The 19436-nt window shown below is 45.3% G+C and overlaps 2 protein-coding genes across 2 annotated transcripts; one reads left to right on the forward strand and one right to left on the reverse strand.

Annotated features, from left to right (window-relative positions):
* Positions 1–54: 54 nt before the first annotated feature.
* RPL9 (ribosomal protein L9) lies at positions 55–6331 on the reverse strand. The gene is made up of 8 exons (XM_068137580.1): positions 6312–6331; positions 5856–5902; positions 5650–5765; positions 4252–4347; positions 3819–3951; positions 1605–1685; positions 1108–1225; positions 55–169 (listed from the first exon to the last, which is right to left on the reverse strand). The coding sequence occupies exons 2-7, from the start codon at positions 5899–5901 to the stop codon at positions 1119–1121; spliced, it is 579 nt and encodes a 192-aa protein (XP_067993681.1). The 5' UTR covers position 5902; positions 6312–6331; the 3' UTR covers positions 55–169; positions 1108–1118.
* A 111-nt stretch (positions 6332–6442) lies between these two features.
* LIAS (lipoic acid synthetase) lies at positions 6443–18095 on the forward strand. The gene is made up of 11 exons (XM_068137579.1): positions 6443–6598; positions 7721–7893; positions 8321–8414; positions 9799–9879; positions 10122–10278; positions 11238–11295; positions 12560–12688; positions 13435–13580; positions 15435–15505; positions 16245–16356; positions 17261–18095. The coding sequence occupies exons 1-11, from the start codon at positions 6518–6520 to the stop codon at positions 17311–17313; spliced, it is 1155 nt and encodes a 384-aa protein (XP_067993680.1). The 5' UTR covers positions 6443–6517; the 3' UTR covers positions 17314–18095.
* The last annotated feature ends 1341 nt before the right edge of the window (positions 18096–19436 follow it).

Consider the following 19436-nt stretch of genomic DNA (forward strand, 5'->3'; position numbering starts at 1 on the left):
CTTGAACAGGTTGGCACAATGACCATTTAGTTCTTAAAAATAGAAGCCAAGATATAAAATATGTTTCATTTATTAAACCTCTCATGGTCTGGAGCTTTTGTCTTGGATTCTTCAAGCTAGTACTTGCTGATACACTGCCTCATGTTGGTGTGCTTCAGGATCCAGACAACTGCAAATAAAAAGAGCTTTTAGAAAGCTTTATCACTGCAAATGTGGAACTGATTATAGACACAAGACAATTTATCTGACAGTTTTGACACAAGACATAATTGAACAATTTTCTTCATTTTATTCAGACAAGATTACTTCAAGATGCCTTCAAACACAACAGCTCACAGCTGTTGAACAAGCAGGTAACAAGTTGTTCCATCTCTCAAGGAACTCAGAAGGGCACTAAAATTCTTTTTTCCAGCAGCTTACAAGTGTCCATTACCCGACTGATGATTGAAAAAAAAAGTACTTTAGCTTATGAAACTCACTTCATCTGCACCCTCTGTCTCCAGCTTAGGTTCAGAACACACAAAACATTTTTTTCATTTGCAAGTCAGCCTGTCTCATCCTGTACAATTGCTCTGCACCACATATGGAACCACACTGGGTTGAAACTTATCAAATTCCTTCAGTAGTTAAAATTCTTAAATTACACCCAAACCTTTGTACTCAACTTCAGTAACAAATGTATATACACCATGTAAACTGCTGTCCCTGTTACACACACAAACTACACAGAATACAGGATGAGCATTAGACTAAGGAAGTCTTCTCTGTAACTGGCTGTAAACTGGTCTCTCAGGCCAGGTCACAGCTGGTTTTAAATTCTCAGCCACCACCACAACCAGCATGTCCAGTGCAGAACACAGCCCTTCAGAGTTAGGTATTTCTCCATACAGCAACCAACACCAAGTTGATGAGAGATGAAAAGCTGCTGCTGAGCCCTAGCAAAATTTAAGTGTTTTGATACATATGCATTTTGCAATCACAACTGTGTCCCTGTTGGGAGCCTGCTTAACCACAGTCTTGTTTAAGCAGATAAACCTTGTGAAGTCCCTAGATGGAGCGACCACCTCTACACAAAAGACAATTAATTTGTGTTAAGATGATACCAACCTATTAGAGCTTTACTCATCTGCCTGCTGTACTGTTCCTTTCTCAGAGACATAGATACCATCCAAGAATTTCCTGATATCCTTGTTCTTGACTGTAGTGGCTTGCTGGATCAAGGCAGCTGCAGACAAAGCAAGACCATTACTACAAAGGAAGAGGGCTAAGCCATCCTACAGCCTTGTTTATTCTCCAGTGTTTCAACTAACCAATGAAACTGTCACCTGGAGAAAGTAATTGTCAACTTGCAACTCCCCTGTCAGTTCTCATGAAAACAGAGTACTTGAGAATGAGAAGGTTGGTGCCAAAAAGGCCATCAATATTGCTTGAAAGAAGAATATCTATCTTTTCAGTTTAGAAAAAACACGTAAGCTATGAAAACCAACTGAACTGCCTAGAGAGGGGAAAGAAGGCAAAAAAGCTGCTGTTTAATTTGCTAAGCTGACATCTTTAGATCAAAGTAGTTATACCATTTTATCTGCCTACCCATCCACTACACAAACCTGAATTTGAGACCAATTCAATGTCATTCCCCTCAAGGATCAGCTCATCCTTCTGGGCTTGAGACACGGCACAGGTAACACCTACAGAAAGGAAATTGCAGAATCTTCACTGATGATAAAGTTAAATGATGATAAAGTTAAGCATACTAAAAGAAGAGTATTCACATCCTGTCTCAGTTTGTAGACCTAGAAAGTAGTGTTCTAGGCATTATCTTCTATGACTTCTTAGCAAGTGGCTCCCAAATCTCTTCCAGCATTGTCCTCCCTCAATTTCAGCACTCATAAATTAGTGCAAGTCATGCCCTGGATCATGCAACAAAGCACTTAAATGTCACATTACAACATTAATCACCAACATCATGTGGAAGCTATAGATGTGACCAGCATGACTTTTTATCAGCTAGGTGGGTACAGTTGCCACCTTAATTTCACTGGAGTCACCCCAATCAAGCGCTATTGACAGAAACCCTGCCCCTCCAGAGGGGGCACTGGAAAATTCAAGAGTCTAACAGGATACTTTCAATTTCATGGAGGGCAACACCAGAGTGTTTATAGTTCTATCTATGTAGTCAACAGATGTTAGCTTTTAAGCCAGCACTTGACTGTAAATGCTACTTAAATACAATAATCAAACCCACCCTCAATAGCCCACAATAAATCAAAGTCACTGTAAATAACTTTATAGTGTAAATACCAGTGTTTTTGGACAAGTGTGTTTTCATCTAAAGCCACTCCAAAACCCTGAAGTCACATTGAATGCCCTCACCCTTCCCTTCATCAACAACTATGAATGTGGGAAGTCATCTCACAGTTTTCATCTAACTGTGTTTATGACATTTGTCTCCTCCTTCTGAACACTTAATAAGCTCCATCAAACGCCTACCCTGCTGGACATCTTGCTGAAACACAAGATGCAAAACTAACAGCTAAAGTAATTACAGTAACTAGGTCTGAACTAGTTATTTGCTATTAAATCTCATTACAAAAAATAAATTACAGTAGCATTATTAAGTAAAAAACCTAAACAGTGGCAAAGGCACCGTAAGAGCACATGAATTCAGACCGGCAAATGCTGCTTCAACAGTCATTCAAGGACTTGGGGGTGCCAGTTGATGAGAAACTCAACACAAGCTGGCAATGTGCACTTGCAGCCCAGAAACCAACCATGCCCTGGACTGCATCAGAAGCAGCACAACATGGGCAGCAGGCGGAGTGAGGGGATTCTGCCCCTCTACTCCGGTGAGTGCCCATCGGGAGTCCTGTGTCCAGCCCTGGCATCCCCAGCAAAAGAACATGGAACTGCTAAGGGTGGGTCCAGAGTAGGGCTGTGAAAGTGATCAGAGGGCTGGAGCATTTCTTTGAAAGAGCTGGGGTTGTCCAGCCTGGAGAAGAGAAACCTCCAGGGAGTCCTTCTAGCAGCCTTGCAGTATATGAAGCAGGCTACAAGAGAGCTGGAGAGGGACTTTTGACAAGGGCATGAAATGACAGGATGAGGGCTAACAGCTTTAAACCAGAAGCAGCTCAATTCAGATTACCTATAATGGAAGAAATTTTTCCCCCCCCCAAGAGTGGTGAGCCACTGGAACAGGTTGCCCAGAGAAGCTGTGGAGGCTCCAAGGCTGGAAGTGATCAAAACCAGATTGGATAGGGCCTTGAACAAGGTGGTCTAAGAGGAGGTGTCCCAGCCCATGGCTGGGGGTTGGAACTAGGTGATCATTAAGGTCTGTTCCAGCCCAAACCATTCAGTCTGGACAAGAGAATGTTCTGAGGAGACCTTATTGAGGCCTTCCAGGATATGAAGGGGACCTACAAGAAAGCTGGTAAGGGACTTTTTAAGGTATCAGGTAGTGATAGGACTAGGGGGAATGGATGCAAGCTAGAGGAGGGTAGATTTAGATTAGACATTAGGAAGAAGCTCTTCACCATAAAGGCAGCTAGACACTGGAACAGGGTGCTCACAGAGGTGGTGGAAGCACTAGCCCTGGATGTTTTTAAGGCCAAGCTGGATGTGGTTCTGGGCAACCTGATCCTAGTGGCAAGTGTCCCTGCCCAAAGCAAGGGGGTTAGAACCAGATGATCATTGAGGTCCCTTCCAACCCTGACAATTCTGTGATTTTAGGATTCTGATTCACTGCTGCCTGTTATCAGTGGTAGCACCCAAAAGAGAGTTCAGAAACCCACTATAAACAAAGGTCCACCTCCTGAGCGGCTCACCTGGCCTCATACGCACTCGGCGGATGTACTTCTCCCCCAGGAAGTTGCGGATCTCCACGAGTGAGCCATTGTCCTGGATAACCACGTTGATTGGGAAGTGAGCGTACACTGACCTCATCTTGTAGCGGAATCCCTGGGACAAAGCACAGCGTCAGACACTGAAAGCAGCCAGAACGTATGAGATATGGCTAAAACCTACTAGAGACCCCTAAAGCCAAAATACATTGAGAAGAGTTTAACAGAAGCAAGTCATTGAGCCCAAAAGACATCTACTTAGTTGCTATTCACACTTTCTTCCACCTGCAGAACTTACTTGACAGCATATACGAGGAAAAGAGAGAAGCTACATCCTGGATGTCAAAGAAGTGAAAAGGTGTCTAGCACCACCAGTTAACAAACGACCCAAGTTACCCTGTTTCCAAAGGGAACTCACCAGCGTCACCCCCTTGATCATGTTCTGCACATGGCTGCAAATGGTGCGAACTGTTGCCAGCTCCTTTCTGTTACCCCACCATTTGTCAACACGCAGCTGTGATGAAAAACACAAAACACAGTTAGCCAAGCTTTTGGTTGTGCTTCCAAACTACAAACATTTTTGTGTCTAAGTGAAGCTCAGGTAAAGTACTTAAAATCTGCTGCAGCAGAAGAACAAAGCTGTTTTGTTTGTTTACAAGGCTGTTAAAGGCCCTGTTACTGACATCTTTTCAACCCTCACCCCTACACATACAAAAACCCCACCTTTTTTCCCCCATTTCTCACTATTAACAAACCTTTAAAGAAACCGGGATAAGTATTATAGTATCATAATATCAAAGTATCATTCAGGGTTGGAAGGGACCACAAGGATCATCTAGTTCCAACCCCCCTGCCATGGGCAGGGACACCCCACACTAGATCAGGCTGGACAGAGCCTCATCCAGCCTGCTCTTAAACACCTCCAGGGATGGGGCCTCGACCACCTCTCTGGACAACCCATTCCAGGGTTTCACCACTCTCATGGGGAAGAACCTCCTCCTCACATCTAGCCTGAATCTCCTCACCTCCAGCTTCATTCCATTCCCCCTAGTCCTATCACTACCTGAGAAGTCCTTCCCCAGCCTTCCTGTAGGCCCCCTTCAGATACTGGAAGGCCACAATTAGGTCACCTAGGAGCCTTCTCTCCTCCAGACTGAACAGCTCCAAACTTTAGGAATTTATTATTAGGAAATATTAGGAAAATATTAGGAAATCTCAAGCTGAAAAAGATATTTTATCAAATGCTGAGCATAGAACAGGTTGTTCTAACATCACTCTCTCAGGTATTATCCATCATCTTTCCAACAATACACTGAGTGGTAGCCAGTGTTAAAACAAAACTCTAGATGCTTGTGAAGCGAGCCACTCTTCCCTCTTTTTTGTTTTCCCTCCCCAGTTTTTAAGCCAGTACAAAAACATTATGCATTTATTCAGGAAACCTCTCCTCTCCTCTCCTGAGCTAACCTGCCAGTTCTGGAAAGTAAGAGATTAAGTTTTATCTAGCTAAAACTAGCTGGTTTGTAAAAAACACAGCATGTAATGACCAATTCCATTTCCAGTAAATGACTGCAACTACAAACCCCAAATTGATCAACGAATTCACTCCAAAACTTCATGAATTCCACAGTTCCTGAGCAAACCCCTGGGGCACCACAAGACCAGCCCCTTTCACACACCATAAACATATGCAGAAAAGCAAGCAGCTTATCCTGCAGATAAAAATATTGTTTCAATCTTGTATATTGCAAGTTTTAAAGCTGATTGTAAAGCTACCCCTCCTCTTCCTGGGCAGCAAAACAGCCTCTACAACACTCACCTTCTTGTGTTTCTTTCCCAGAAGGGACAGCTCCACGTTAATGTGGTTAAAATCCCTTCGCAGGGTTCCTCTTGGGCCCTTTACAATAACTGTCCGGCCCTTCAGGGCAACGCTGACTGGAAATCAAAGGCAGACACAGGTTAACCAGCTGCGGGGTCAGCACCACAGAACGCACATCCACACCCAAAATGCACACGTAGACCTACCTTGCTCGGGGATGTCAACCGTCTGGTTGCTGAGAATGGTCTTCATTCTACAAAAGGCAACAAAAAAAAAGCCGTAGAATCTTCAGGCAAAGCCCTTTTCCTGCACCCTTCCCGCGCCTCCCACTAACGTGCGCCGGAACGCAGGCCTTAAGCACCCACCCCCTCTGCCACTTCTGAGTCGCCAAAGCACCGGGCTCCAACAGCGATACATCCCGCGCGAAGCGGCGGCCCCAGTGCTCAGCTCCACGGCGCGGCCTAGTCTGGGCCTAGAACCGCCGGGGGAGGGGGAATAGGGGAAAAACGCCATCCCAGGCCTTCCCTCCCGCAGCATTTGGGACAGGACGCGGCGGGGGGGGCTCAAGGCCGCCCCAAGGGGCTGTCTGCCCCTAGGTGGGGCGCTCAAGGGGGCTGCCCGTAGCCGATGGTCCCGGATACCACCATGAACCCGCGCCTCACCTGGCAGCAGGCAGAGCCAAAAGAGACAGCGCCTGACGTCATCACGTACTTGTAGCCGCTCCTGGCCCCTTAACGTCATCACGTTGAGGCTAAGCGTCCAAGAGGCAAGAGTAGCAGAAAGCAGATGTGTGTGAACGGACTGGGGCGGGCAGGCCGGCCGGCCGATCGCTGAGAGGACTGATCGGGCGAGCCAGCCCGGCGTCGCCATGTCGCTGCTGCCGCGGTGCCGCTGCTGTGAGGCCGTCACCACGGCTGCCCGGCGGTTGCTGCTGGGGCCCCAAGGACGGGTGAGTGGGCGCTGTGTGCCGCAGTAGGGTGCTAGAAGGCCGGCTGCCAAGCCTACCGCGGCGGCAGAACGGAGACCCCGAGATGGCCCCCCGGTGAGGGGACGGGGTGCGTTGTGCCAGCAGAAGACGATGCAGTTATCCGAGCTTGTCTCCTTGGTGGCTGCGGGCCGGCAGGCTGGGCTGCGAGGCGTGACAGCGATAGATCACCGCGGATAGAGCTCTGGGAAGAGCTGTGGGAAGGGCTGTCCTCAGCACTTACCCGGCTGTGCAGGGACGTGGGGCAGCCGGAGAGCCGCCGTGCCGGTACATGCAGACACGACACCGAGCTACGCAGCCCACCCGCTTCTGAGAGCCCGGCTTGTGCGGCTTTTCCATCCAGATAACGCCCGGACTCACTGATCGGGAAGCCTGCGGTTGATCATCTCAACGTCCTGCTTTTCAGCCCCGAAATCTCAATCCGTGCTATGTTACTTATATCCAGACACAATATATATCTAATATTAAGATATTTTGGAATAAATCGTGCTTTATGTTTGTTTCGCATGGCTTCAAACGAAAAAGTCAATTATAGAGCACAAGTGCTGTGAGAAGCAGCTGAGGAACCTGGGGTTGTTTTGTCTGGAGAAAAGGAGGCTAAGGAGAGACCTTCTCGCTCTTCACAAGTCCCTGATGGGAGGGTGAAGCCAGATGGAAGTTGGTCTCTTCCCCCTAGTAACAGGTGACAGGATGAGAGGAAAGGGCTTCAAGTTGTACCAGGGGAGGTTTAGGTTGGCTATTAGAAGAAAATTCTTCACTGAAAGGGTTGTCAGGCTGGTCTTCTTCACTGAAACAGGCTGTCCAGGGCAGTGGTGGAGTCCCCATCCCTGGGAGAGATTGAAAAGCCGTGTAGATGTGCTGTTGAGGGATGGGGGTTAGTGGTGACCTGGCAGTGTTGGGTTCACGGTTGGACTTGATGATGCTAAAGGTCTCTTCCAACCAAAGCAATTCCACATGTTTAACATAAAGGCAATTGACAAAATGCTTACACCAAGTGCAGATGAACCACCGAAAGGACAAGCAATTAGTTAGTATATAACGCTGGTACACTTGTAATTCAATAAATTACAGTGTTGCTTCTTGCAGGTGTCTGGGAGCCATGTGTGTAACCAGTACAGAAGATCTGGTTCTTTGACAGATGAAAAAAAAGAATTTCTGCAAAATGGACCCAACTTACAGGATTTTGTGTCTGGAGATTTGTCCGACAAGAGCGCCTGGGCTGAGTATAAAGGCAATTTAAAGCGTCAGAAAGGAGAAAGGTAGTTGTAATTTAAACAACTGTCGTTGCTTCCATGGGGTATCTTCCACGTAACACAAAATGAAGACTACATTTAAAATCCCAGTTTCAGTTAGAAATTTAATCAGACTTTGTGGTGGCTGTGAATAGGAGCTAACATTCACTCTTGCAGTCTCCAGTATGGCACTAGTAAATCAGTATAGTTAAGAGCTTTCCATCTTGCAACATAAGTCTTCCAAATTCCTACTTGTGGAAGTGGGGATGATGGTAGACATGGGAGAGAGAAATCCATTATGACCATTAATGGTGTTAATGATTGGTTGCTGAGCTGCATCAGCTTTCAAGGGACCTCTCCTAGCTGGGATCTGTAACTAATTAAAGTGGGTCTATGAAATGAATAGAAGCTTACCATGCAAATAGTTTGTTAATCCTTATGTTTTCTTGTTTAGGCTGCGACTTCCTCCATGGCTGAAAACAAATATTCCTATGGGGAAAAACTACAATAAACTAAAGAATACTTTGAGAAGTTTAAATCTTCACACAGTAAGTCAAGCTTTCCTGTAGAAGTAAGGAATTTCTTACAGGTACAAATTACTTCTCTCTGGAGAACAGGTAGAAGCCATGCATTGCATGAGCTTCAACCCTGAAACCAAGCCCAGTGCTGAGCATTTTTGCCAGCAGTGAATTTTAGCCATGAAGAATGGAGACAGATTCAACAGAACATTGCATGGTTTTTCCTGATTTGAAATTCTAGGGTTTACTACTTGCATCACCAAAATGATCAGAAGATGCCTAATGCCATTGTTTTTAACACAAAACATACAAAATACATATTTTGCATGAACAGAAATACTCAACATAGATGTATTGCTCAAATCTACCTCCCAGATGGGAAAAAGCGGTGGGTATGCTTTGAGAGCTTTTTTTCCCTCTGGGCTGTTCAGTCTGGAGAAGAGGAGGCTCCGAGGTGACCTACTTGTGGCCTTCCAGTATCTGAAGGGGGCCTACAGGAAGGCCGGGGAGGGACTTCTCAGGATCTCAGGTAGTGATAGGACTAGGGGGAATGGGATGAAGCTGGAGGTGTGGAGATTCAGGCTGGATGTGAGGAGGAAGTTCTTCCCCATGAGAGTGGTGAAACCCTGGAATGGGTTGTCCAGGGAGGTGGTTGAGGCCCCATCCCTGGAGGTGTTTAAGAGCAGGCTGGATGAGGCTCTGGCCAGCCTGATGTAGTGTGGGGTGTCCCTGCCCATGGCAGGGGGGTTGGAACTGGATGATCCTTGTGGTCCCTTCCAACCCTGACTGATAGTATGATCCTATGAAGATCATGCCATGATGCATTGTCAACTTTGTGAACATTTTATCGGTTTTTACAAGTAAAATGTTAATGGCAAACTGTCCTAATTGATAAGTCAATCTTCTGGCTGGGGAGTTTTTGAAGTTGTGAAGTAGAGGAAGAGAACAGTACTGGAAGTCAGGAACTACTTCTCTTCCTAGCCTACTTGACTTACAGAACAATGTGAAATTCCTTTCACAGCAGGAATGAAAATATAATTAAAATAAGCATAAGGAAAAACTTCCTTACTTTGAGAGTGGCAAAGCACTGGAGCAGGCTGCCCAGAGAGGTTGTGGAGTCTCCTTCTCTGAAAGTATCCCAAACCCACTTGGATATGTTCCTCTGTGATTTACTCTGGCTGATCCTGCTCTAGCAGGGGGTTGGACTGGATGATCTTCAGAGGTCCTTCCATCCCACACCATGCTGTGATTCTGCTTTGTCTGTAGGCTAACTTTGAAACTGATGAATAATAATACAATGATTTTCTATATAATATTGAAAAAGGACAGGTACATTGCTGTCTTTATCAATACCAACTTACTGTCTTTTACTATGAAAAAGAAAGACAGGTACATTGCTGTCTTTTACCTTTAGGTATGTGAAGAAGCCCGTTGTCCCAACATTGGAGAATGCTGGGGAGGTGGTGAATATGCTACAGCCACAGCTACTATTATGGTAAGCCTTTAACCATTTCATGTATATATTCCATTAACTTTTGAGCTGTTTATGGTGCATTGTTGGGTCTCTGCTGTGGTGGTGTGGATTTATTACAAGAAGTTCAGTGTAAAGTACTGTCCTAGGGTTTGGGATTTTTTGCACAGTATTGGGATTTATCTGCTCCAGCTTATGCAGCTGTTTCTCAGCTGAGCAATAGTGATGTATACAACTTAAAGGTAAGAATGTCTCTCTTATTTCAGCTGATGGGTGACACATGCACTAGAGGTTGCAGATTTTGTTCAGTAAAGACAGCAAAAAATCCACCTCCCCTGGATCCTGAGGAGCCTTACAACACAGCAAAGGCTATAGCTGAGTGGGGCTTGGATTATGTGGTATTGACGTCTGTGGACAGAGACGGTCAGTATCTTGTCTCTCCTCTCTCCCAGTCTAAGGCCTCACCTGTGTTCTATGGGGTAAACACAGACATCAAGAAATAGTTATCACTCAGCACAATTGTTGAGCATTACTATTATAAAGGAGTTGATAGTGCTGAAACTGGAAGATGTCTTCATATTTTTAATGTGTCTCGATGTGTGGTCAAATATAATGCCAGTTACACTGCTATTAAACATCCAGAATATTACAGTACCAGGTATTTCATACTAGTATTATGGTATAGTATTTATACTAAGTATTTTATAACCTTTTTTTAGTAAAATACATATATACATACACACCCCCCATGTTCTTTTACTTACAGAGAAAACCACTGTAAACATTCATCTACAGTATCATTACAGAACTTCCTCCCAAGAGCTAAACCTGGAATGTATGATATGTAACAGTACTGAACATTACCTTTTCCTAAGGTTTTAGTAGCTCCTTTGTGGTGACACCACACAGATGGGGAGAAGCACTGTAAGGACAATTCAGCATGGTGGAAAGTCCAGTAGTTTCAAAGTGGCTGAAAATAAGAGCAATTTCTATATCTGTGAGTGCATACATAATCATAAAGATTTTTATATATATTAAAAATCATATATTTATATTTCAATTTCTGTAGAAATGTTTCTCAGCCCAAACCCATAAATAGATAAAGCCATCGTGTGCCCAGCCTGACAGCAGTGAGCCTAGAGACAGATAAATTCAGAGTAAACATTTGAAGTTTGCCCTAGATGATCACAGTTAGACTTTGTGCAGAGCAAGGCTCGGTAGAGTATTTGTTGTATACCTTTGTCATAAGTGGTGAGATAAAACCGAGGTTTGGCTGCTTTGTTATTTTGCATTTAAAACAGGCTCTGTAAGGGCTTTGTGACTTTGATAATAAGTAAATACATTTCTTGGACAGAGTGGTTAACTCATTGAAATGCTTCTAGATATGCCTGATGGTGGAGCAGGACACTTTGCAAAGACAGTCTCTCATCTGAAGGAAAGGTATTTCATTAATGTATTACCATTATTATTAACACTTCATGGTGTTGTATATAGGTAAAAACTACCTTTAGCTGGATTAATTCAGGGGCTGTGCAAATATGAAAGTCTGCCTTTAGCTTTTCATCTTTTTCATATAATGGCCCCAAAGTCTTTTGAATTTGGATGCATTTCCAATTTAGCCCAGGCTTATTTAAAGCTAAGTACTGGATTATTTCTTTGAACAGGCAGCTGGTTTACCAGGAAATTAGTAAATGTGTTTGAGGTATGCTCATTCTTGGAGCTTGTGGCTCAAACATGGTCGATTTAGATAATGGTCAGCACATAATAGAAGTTGGGTTTCTCTTTCAGCAGTTTCCAAGTCTGCAATTGCACCTTCCTGCTTTCCCTAGCTGTGCCTTCTTCATTCTGTGTCTGTGTCCCGAACATCATTTGATAGCATACTTGTTTACCTGCAGATTTAATTCATATAAACCTATTTAAGTCTTTATCCAGCATATCCTGGGACTCAAAAGGTTCTTAAGAGTTTTCCCAACATGGTTTGCAGAGCTGAAATGTGGCTCCTGGACATGAAGATTAGCTACCAGGGTAATAATGCAGTCTTCTTACCCAATAGGCAGGATTACAGCTCTCCTTTATTTTTGAGCTGTGATACTAAACTCATGTTCAGTTAGCCTACAACAAAGATATGAAAACTCACAGATCAACAATGATTGTGATTGCTTAAGAGACTGTTGGAACTGCTTTTGTATTAATTATTCAGCTTTCACAGACCCGCAGCATGGTAGAGGTTGGAAGGGACCTGAGATCAAGTCCAACCCTGCTGCTAGAGCAAGGTCACCCAGAGTAAATCATACAGGATCATGTCCAGGCAGGTTTGGAATACCTCCAGAGTAGGAGACTGCACAACCTGCCTGGGCAGCCATCCTCAAAGTGAAGAATTTTGTCCTTATGTTATGTGGAACCTGTGTTTCAGTTTGTGCCTATTGCCCCTTGTTCCATCACTGGACACCACTGAGAAGAGTCTGGCTCCATCCTCCTGGCAGTTTTCCCTTCAGATACTTGTAAGCTCCCGCCAGTAAACCCAGGATGTTTTGTTTAAACTGTTTTACAGATATTTGCAGAAATCCCCTGGTTTAGGCTGGTGTGTTGGATTAACTTTGCTTGGCTTATCAGACCATTGTGCATTTGGTTATGTTTGGGTTTTGATCTTTTTTCCCCAGCAGCACAATTGTGTAGACGTGTGTATTTCGTGCCTCCTTTTCAGGAACTCGAGAATCCTGGTGGAATGCCTGACTCCCGATTTCCGCGGGGACCTTAGCGCTGTGGAGAAAGTAGCCTTGTCCGGACTGGATGTGTACGCCCACAACGTGGAGACAGTGCCGGAACTGCAGCGGTAAGCAATTCCAGTACGTACAAACAGAGGAGGTGTTTTGTAGGACTTTGTGTGGAAGATGTGGCCGGCGCCGTTTGCTTAGCCCCGCGATAGGGCAGCCGGCAAGGCGGGGGCAGGTGGCAGGCCGCGGCGGGCGGCGCAGGGGGAAATGGCGCGGGGCGCGCCGCCCGCTGGCTGTGCTCCCAGCATGCCCCGCGCGCAAGCGGCGGCGCTGTACTCGCCGCCCGACGGCAGAGGGCGTCCGCGCCGCGCCTCGGGCTCCGGCGCGGCCCCTGGGGCGGTGTCTGGTTCCCGGGGCCGCCTCCGCGCATCGCGGCGAGTCATAGAATAAACGGACGGCTTGACTTGGAAGGGTCCTTAAAAATCCTCTAGTTTCAGTCCCCTAGTCACTGGCAGGGACACCTCCCTCTACACCAGATTGCTGAAGGCCTCATCCACTCTGGTTTTAAACACTTCCAGGGATGAGGCATCCACAGCCTTTCGAGGCACCCTGTTCCAGTGTCTCACCTCCCTCATAGTAAAGAACTTCTTCTGCAAAGCGGTCCGGTTTTGGTATGCAGCCTGGGGTGCGACCCATCCCAGGTATGCCTCAGGGGGTCTTCAGCTGGTGTCAGAGTCCAGACCCAGCAGCACCAAGTTGCCATTTTCACCGTGTAGCAACTAGCAGGACATGCCTTTCTAGGCTTCTCTCAACTTCTGTGCACCCTTTCTTGTGTTTTTACTTCTGGTGCTGAAAACCTGCAAAGGAAGGTCCGTGATCCCCGAGCGAGCTTTGAGCAGTCCATACGTGTGCTGAAGCACGCCAAAGCGGTGCAGCCTGGCGTGGTTTCTAAAACCTCCATTATGCTGGGGCTAGGCGAGACCGATGAGCAAGTGTATGCCACCATGAGACGTAAGTTGGTGTTGATAACACGTGCCTAAATTCACCAGCTCTCCATTTTACTGTCTTGAAAACAGTGTTAAGCATCTCTGCCTCTACATGCAGTTTGCCAGTGAAGGAAATGTTTTGTAAGCTTTATGGCAAAACCAAAAAGGGGCTTTGGTTAAAAGAGATTGAACTTATGAAATATTTTGCCTTCACATGGCTTTCAGATTCATACTGACAGGTAGATCCAGCTTACGTTGATTGCAATGGAAATTAGAACTCTCTTTGTGTGACTATGTTAAAATCCTTGCCTTTGCAACACTTTCACAATGGGCTTGCCTTACTGTGCATTCCTTTTGAGAAGCAGCAGAGATGACTGCTTAAATTAATGTCTTTGGGCTTACTTAGATGCAAAACAAACCTTACCCTAGGAGGTGTAGCATGTTCTTATGTGGAAATGTATTTTCAAGAGGAGGAGGTTTCACAGTGGTGAGTGAATACAGTGTGTTTGTAAGAAGAAATTCCTAAATCCTGTGTCATTATAATCATAGAATAGACTCATACAGTTGTTTCATTTGGAAAAGGCCTCTAAGATCATTGAGTCCAGCCATCAGCCCAACACCACCATGGCTACTAGATTATGTCTCAAAGTGCCATGTCCTCATATTTCCTGAATACCTCCAGGGATGGTGACTCCACCACCTCCCTGGGCAGCTTACTTCAATACCTGACCATTTCTCCTATATCCTGAAAGAACATCTACCTGGTACTTTATTTTCTGTACAACAGCCCATGTGTAGAATGCAGTGATACAGTCTAGTTATTCTGCAGCTGTTCCACAATCTGGGCTATAAAATCAGGGTTCCTGATCTTCCCATTCTTCCTGCCTAGCATTTCCCAGCCACAAGAATTTGAAATTCCAGACTTGGTTCTGTTTGTTTGCAGACCACTTTCATAGGTGTATTTGGAGACAAAACTGTCACCCAACACTCAGTCTAATTTTGTTCTCCCCCTCCATCCTCTGGATATAAGGAAAAGAACATGTAAATATGCCAATATAGAACCAGTTTCTTTACTTGTATCAATCTAAAGAGAGATTCCAGGGTAGCAGTGAGTGTAATGCTGTAGATAAAACTCTCTTTTCCTCCTGTTTGATGGGGGGCAATCAGCACAAGTAGCCAGAAGACGTATGTCCTTGAAAAATGTGATTCCTCAGCCATCCCTTTGTTCAGAACATCCCGCTAGGTGCAGTGAGCACGATTCTTCAGGCTAGCTGACTAGCAGCTAGCTGGCTTTCCCTCTGTAAGCAGACTACCTGAACTCTTCTGCTGTATATTGATTCTAGCATACGCTCAAATTTTAGCAGACAAAGTTGATGAGATTCTGCAGGCATCAAAACTAACATACACCCAAAGTGTGTAAAACTGGCAGAAGATGCTGGCAGCTCCCCCTGATTTATGGCTCTTTAGAGCTGTCCGCATCTTTGCGGCGTGAAGTCTCTTGACACGATGCCAAGAGAAGTGCCAAGCGCATGTGTGCACAGCCAATTTTTTGTCAAACGAAGGCTCTGACCTAGAGACAGTGAAAAGCAGTCAGATAAAAAAGAGAGGAGCTTGTCATCTCTGCAGCAGGCACGTGACTGCAGAGTGCAGCGTAGCTGTGTGCTCTCTGGCTTCAAACCGGGCAGCAGCCTGCAGCTCAGCGCAAGGGATGCAGCTGCTGAGCGTGGAGGCTTCCAGTTGCCCTTGCTGGATAGCAGAATGTAACCCCGTGGGGTGCTGTGGAGTGACTTTTGCTCAGGCTTGGAACGAGGGCGTTCTCTAAATCACTGACAGTCCCTTGTGGTCCTTCTGCCACTAACAGGGAATTCTGTTTTCACAGTGTTGCGGGAGGCAGATGTGGATTGTTTGACCCTAGGACAGTATATGCAACCAACAAAACGTCACCTAAAGGTAAAAATGCCTCTAATTTACATCTGTATGTTGCACAGTCAAGTTGCCTTATCCTAAACTGAGGCTTGATATGCATCTTTACCTCAACTGTGGATGCCGGGAAAAATTTCCTTCCTTCCCTCATCTGTTATCCACTCTTCACTAAAAATTACCTCAGCCATCCAATCACTTTCATTTTCTGCAGACTTCCAATTTTTGCTTTCTGCTTGTAGCTGGGGAGGCAGCTGGAGATGAGGCATGATCCTGGAAAACAAGAGTCTCACTGTATGTCTCAAACATAATGGCTCAGGCTAGCTCCCCTTCACTCACTCTCCCATAATGGTGCCACTTCTGGGGAAATTACCATTTTCTCCTCCTGTAATCTGTCCAGAGCTGGAGTCTCTGTTCTGTGCTCCACTATTAGTGAAAAGATTTCTAGGACTATTGTATTTCTCTGACTAACTTGACTAAAATAAGGTTTGCTTAAAAGGACCATCCAAAACCAAAGTGAAGAAAATTATCAAAGCAACCATTAGAGATGAAATTCTAAACTTTTCAGCTCCATGTGAAAAGCAGTTTCATGTAAAGTGCTTTCTTTTAGGAGGAAGGAGAGAGAAAATTTGCTTTGTGACTTGACCGCTGGAAGTTTTTGAGTGTACAGTTTGGAACTTGGCATGTAATTGTGTTTCCTGTAACTGCATGCTAGGTGTAGCCGCTTCCTGTGCATTAATCCTGACCAAAATGGGTTCCTCTCACTCAGGTTGAGGAGTACATAACCCCTGAGAAATTTAAGTACTGGGAAAAAGTCGGGAATGATCTTGGATTCCATTACACTGCCAGCGGGCCTTTGGTGCGCTCCTCCTACAAAGCAGGTACATTTCTCACAAGCTTTAGCTGCCCTTGCACAAACCATCTTATTATATGAAGCTAAAAAGCTGAAGTAATATGCAACAAAGCTCACCTCAGCTGGAGGACAACCTCATATAGTCATCTTTTGTTTACAGCTCCTGTCTTCTATAGATCATCTAAATGCATCAGTATGACAGCAGCCTACATACAATTGCTGTGCTCCTTAAGCTGTTTGTTTTTTGCCAAACCTAGTTTGGACTACATATGAGGCTAGATAAACGGTGCCCAACTTCCCAGTTTTCCTTTACATTCTGCTTCAGGGTTTAATGGGGCCCTCTGTGATGTGATTTTGTTGCTTTAGGCAGAATTTATTTACAGTGCCTTGGAAATAATTAGACACACTCGTGGCAGAGCTTTTTTTCTGACAAGGCACTGGGTGGTAAGTAGCAGCTGGTATTAATGGAGCTGTTGTCTAGGTTCAACACCCTGCTTCTTCCTAAGGATAGAACAGAGGAGACTCATCTGGGGCACCCACCTTGCATCTCAGGCTGTTTCAATGCCAGCCCAAATGAGATTTAAAATAGGTTTCACTAAAAGTTGGTGATGCTTTATGAAATGGGAATTAATTTTGAATCAGTTAACCTTTGCCTGTTAGAATGAAGCAGCAGAGCTCTTTCATAAAGCCAGGCATGAGGAAAGCCAGGATTTTGGGGGTGGAGGGGTTGATTGCTGGGTTATGGGGTTTGGTTTGTGGTTGTCATATCTCTGCCGTACTGAAAGTGCTGTTGTATAGAACTGACTGTCCTTCAGATACCTTGTGGTAAGAACCACTCTAGAAAAGAATACCTGCATTAAATAATGTGTATTGGTTTGCTTTCTTTCCTTGAAATACCTGCAAACAATTGTGCTTTTTTGCCTTTTCATCAGGTGAATTCTTCTTGAAGAACTTAGTAGAAAAAAGAAAGACAAAGGCCATCTGAAAATGAGAGGGAACCTATTTAAAGCAGCCAGTTTTAAAGATCCTTTTTTCAGTGCATAATTACACTCAGTTCCAGAAATGCAGGAGAACAGATGGTGGATGTATGAATAAATTTACTATCTTTCCAGAACACTTTTCTCTCACCAAAATGCTTCACTTTTTTTTTTTTTACCTCATTCCTCCTGGCAGGGCTTACAACTACATAGTACTTGTAGTGTTCAGCAGAAAGTCAGAAGACAGAAATGCTTTTGAAAGCGTGATGGAACTGAGGTGAAAGAAATGTAAGCTGAAAAAGCTAAAAATTGGGCAGATTGAAGCAAAGGGGTTTGATACCACCATCAGCACTGCTGCAGGATGCCAACTGTCATTTGAAGGGTGCTGATCTTTTGGTATATCTTACCATTGTGTAACACAAGCTTGCAGGGCTCTGGGAACTAGAGGAGTTCTAAAGAAAGATTGGGCACATGACAAAGGACCAGATTAGGGCTATTGTGGCCCACAGCAGAGAAAGTACCGGCGATACTCCTTCAGGAGATGGAATCTCATGCCTACATCTCAAGATGTTGTGTGGTGAACACAAGGTATCAAGTTGAAGAAACAAGCCCTTTGGGGCAAGACAAGCTTGCATAGGTACCATCAAACTTAAAACACATGGAAAATCTGTTGCCCTAGCAGCATAAATCAAGGCCACTCCTACTCTGAGTATGTGCCTGTAACAGACTTGAGCATGTTGCACGGTGCTGCTTGGGTATTGGGTATGCAGAACTGCTGTACTGTACTGTCTTATCATTAAAGGACAGTTAAAACCCACTCTGAGTTTGTGGTGGTTGTGTTGGACTGGTCTGGTGACCTGCCCCTTTGATACCTGGTCTCATAATTGAATCTGAGTGCAGAGAAGTGACCTGCACAATGGGTGAAAAGTGGAATCTCTTACCGATCACATTGAGCTCAAGCAGAAATAAACACGTGGCTGATGGTGCTACTAGCAGCAGGAGATTCTTAACAGCCATCAAAGTGCATCTCTCCCCACTAATTCTCACTTGCCTGCTGTGGTTATTAGATACCACTTTTGAACTGGCTTCAGCTGTAACTTAAGGAGTCATAGAATTGTCTGGGTTGGAAAGACCTCTGAGATCGTTAAGTCCGTCCATTCTGCCCACTCCACCAAGTCATGTAGTTATTTGGGAAATGTGTGAGGAATTTGCTGTCTGGTCCTAAACGCTCACCATGCAGGTAATCTCATGACAGACTACAGCACTTTCTCCAAACTGCTGTAATTGGCACAGGGGTTGCTCCTGACAACCAGCTAAACATGAGCCAGCAGTGTGCTTGAGTGGCCAAGAAAGCAAACAGCAGCCTGGCCTGGGTCAGCAATAGTGTGACCAGTACAACCCCAGGGAGGTCCCCCTGTACTCAGCACTGGTGTGGCCACATCTTGAGTACTGGGGTCAGTTTTGGGGCCCTCACTACAAGAAAGGCAGTGAGGCACTGGAGCAGGTGGAAAGAAGGGCAGCAAAGCTGGTGAAGGGTCTGGAGAGCAGGGCTGGTGAGGAACAGCTAAGGGAACTGGGGTTTTTTAGTCTGGAGAAGACACTAAGGGCATAGACCTTGTTCCCTACCGTTCCCTGAAAGGAAGTTAGAATAACTTTATTAGAATAAACCAAACCAGGTTGGAAGAGACCTTCAAGATCATCGCGTCCAACCCATCAACCAATCCAACCCACCCAAACAGCTAACCCATGGCACCAAGCACCCCATCAAGTCTCCTCCTGAACACCTCCAATGACGGCGACTCCACCACCTCCTTGGGCAGCCCATTCCAATGGGCAATCACTCTTTCTGTATAGAATTTCTTCCTAACATCCAACCTGAACCTCCCCTGGCGTAGCCTGAGACTGTGTCCTCTTGTTCTGGTACTGGCTGCCTGGGAGAAGAGACCATCATCCGCCTGTCTACAACCTCCCTTCAGGTAGTTGTAGAGAGTGATAAGGTCACCCCTGAGTCTCCTCTTCTCCAGGCTGAGCAATCCCAGCTCCCTCAGTCTTTCCTCATAGGGCTTGTGTTCCAAGCCCCTCACCAACTTTGTTGCTCTTCTCTGGACTCGTTCCAGCAAGTCAACCTCCT

This window comes from Melanerpes formicivorus, unplaced genomic scaffold (genome assembly GCF_026170545.1).
Source record: "Melanerpes formicivorus ecotype bairdi unplaced genomic scaffold, bMelFor1.0.p_v2 SCAF_4, whole genome shotgun sequence".
In the NCBI taxonomy this organism is placed as follows: domain Eukaryota; kingdom Metazoa; phylum Chordata; class Aves; order Piciformes; family Picidae; genus Melanerpes; species Melanerpes formicivorus.

What these genes read in the sequence shown, in the direction of transcription:
- RPL9 (XM_068137580.1), bottom strand. Translation starts at nt 5,901, where the DNA reads ATGAAGACCATTCTCAGCAACCAGACGGTTGACATCCCCGAGCAAG. An exon ending in GGTTGACATCCCCGAGCAAG is followed by an intron (nt 5,766 to 5,855) that starts GTAGGTCTACGT and finishes TTTGATTTCCAG; the next exon opens with TCAGCGTTGCCCTGAAGGGC. An exon ending in CCGAGTGCGTATGAGGCCAG is followed by an intron (nt 1,686 to 3,818) that starts GTGAGCCGCTCA and finishes TCCTTTCTGTAG; the next exon opens with GTGTTACCTGTGCCGTGTCT.
- LIAS (XM_068137579.1), top strand. Translation starts at nt 6,518, where the DNA reads ATGTCGCTGCTGCCGCGGTGCCGCTGCTGTGAGGCCGTCACCACGGCT. An exon ending in GACGTCTGTGGACAGAGACG is followed by an intron (nt 10,279 to 11,237) that starts GTCAGTATCTTG and finishes AAATGCTTCTAG; the next exon opens with ATATGCCTGATGGTGGAGCA. An exon ending in ACAGTGCCGGAACTGCAGCG is followed by an intron (nt 12,689 to 13,434) that starts GTAAGCAATTCC and finishes AAACCTGCAAAG; the next exon opens with GAAGGTCCGTGATCCCCGAG.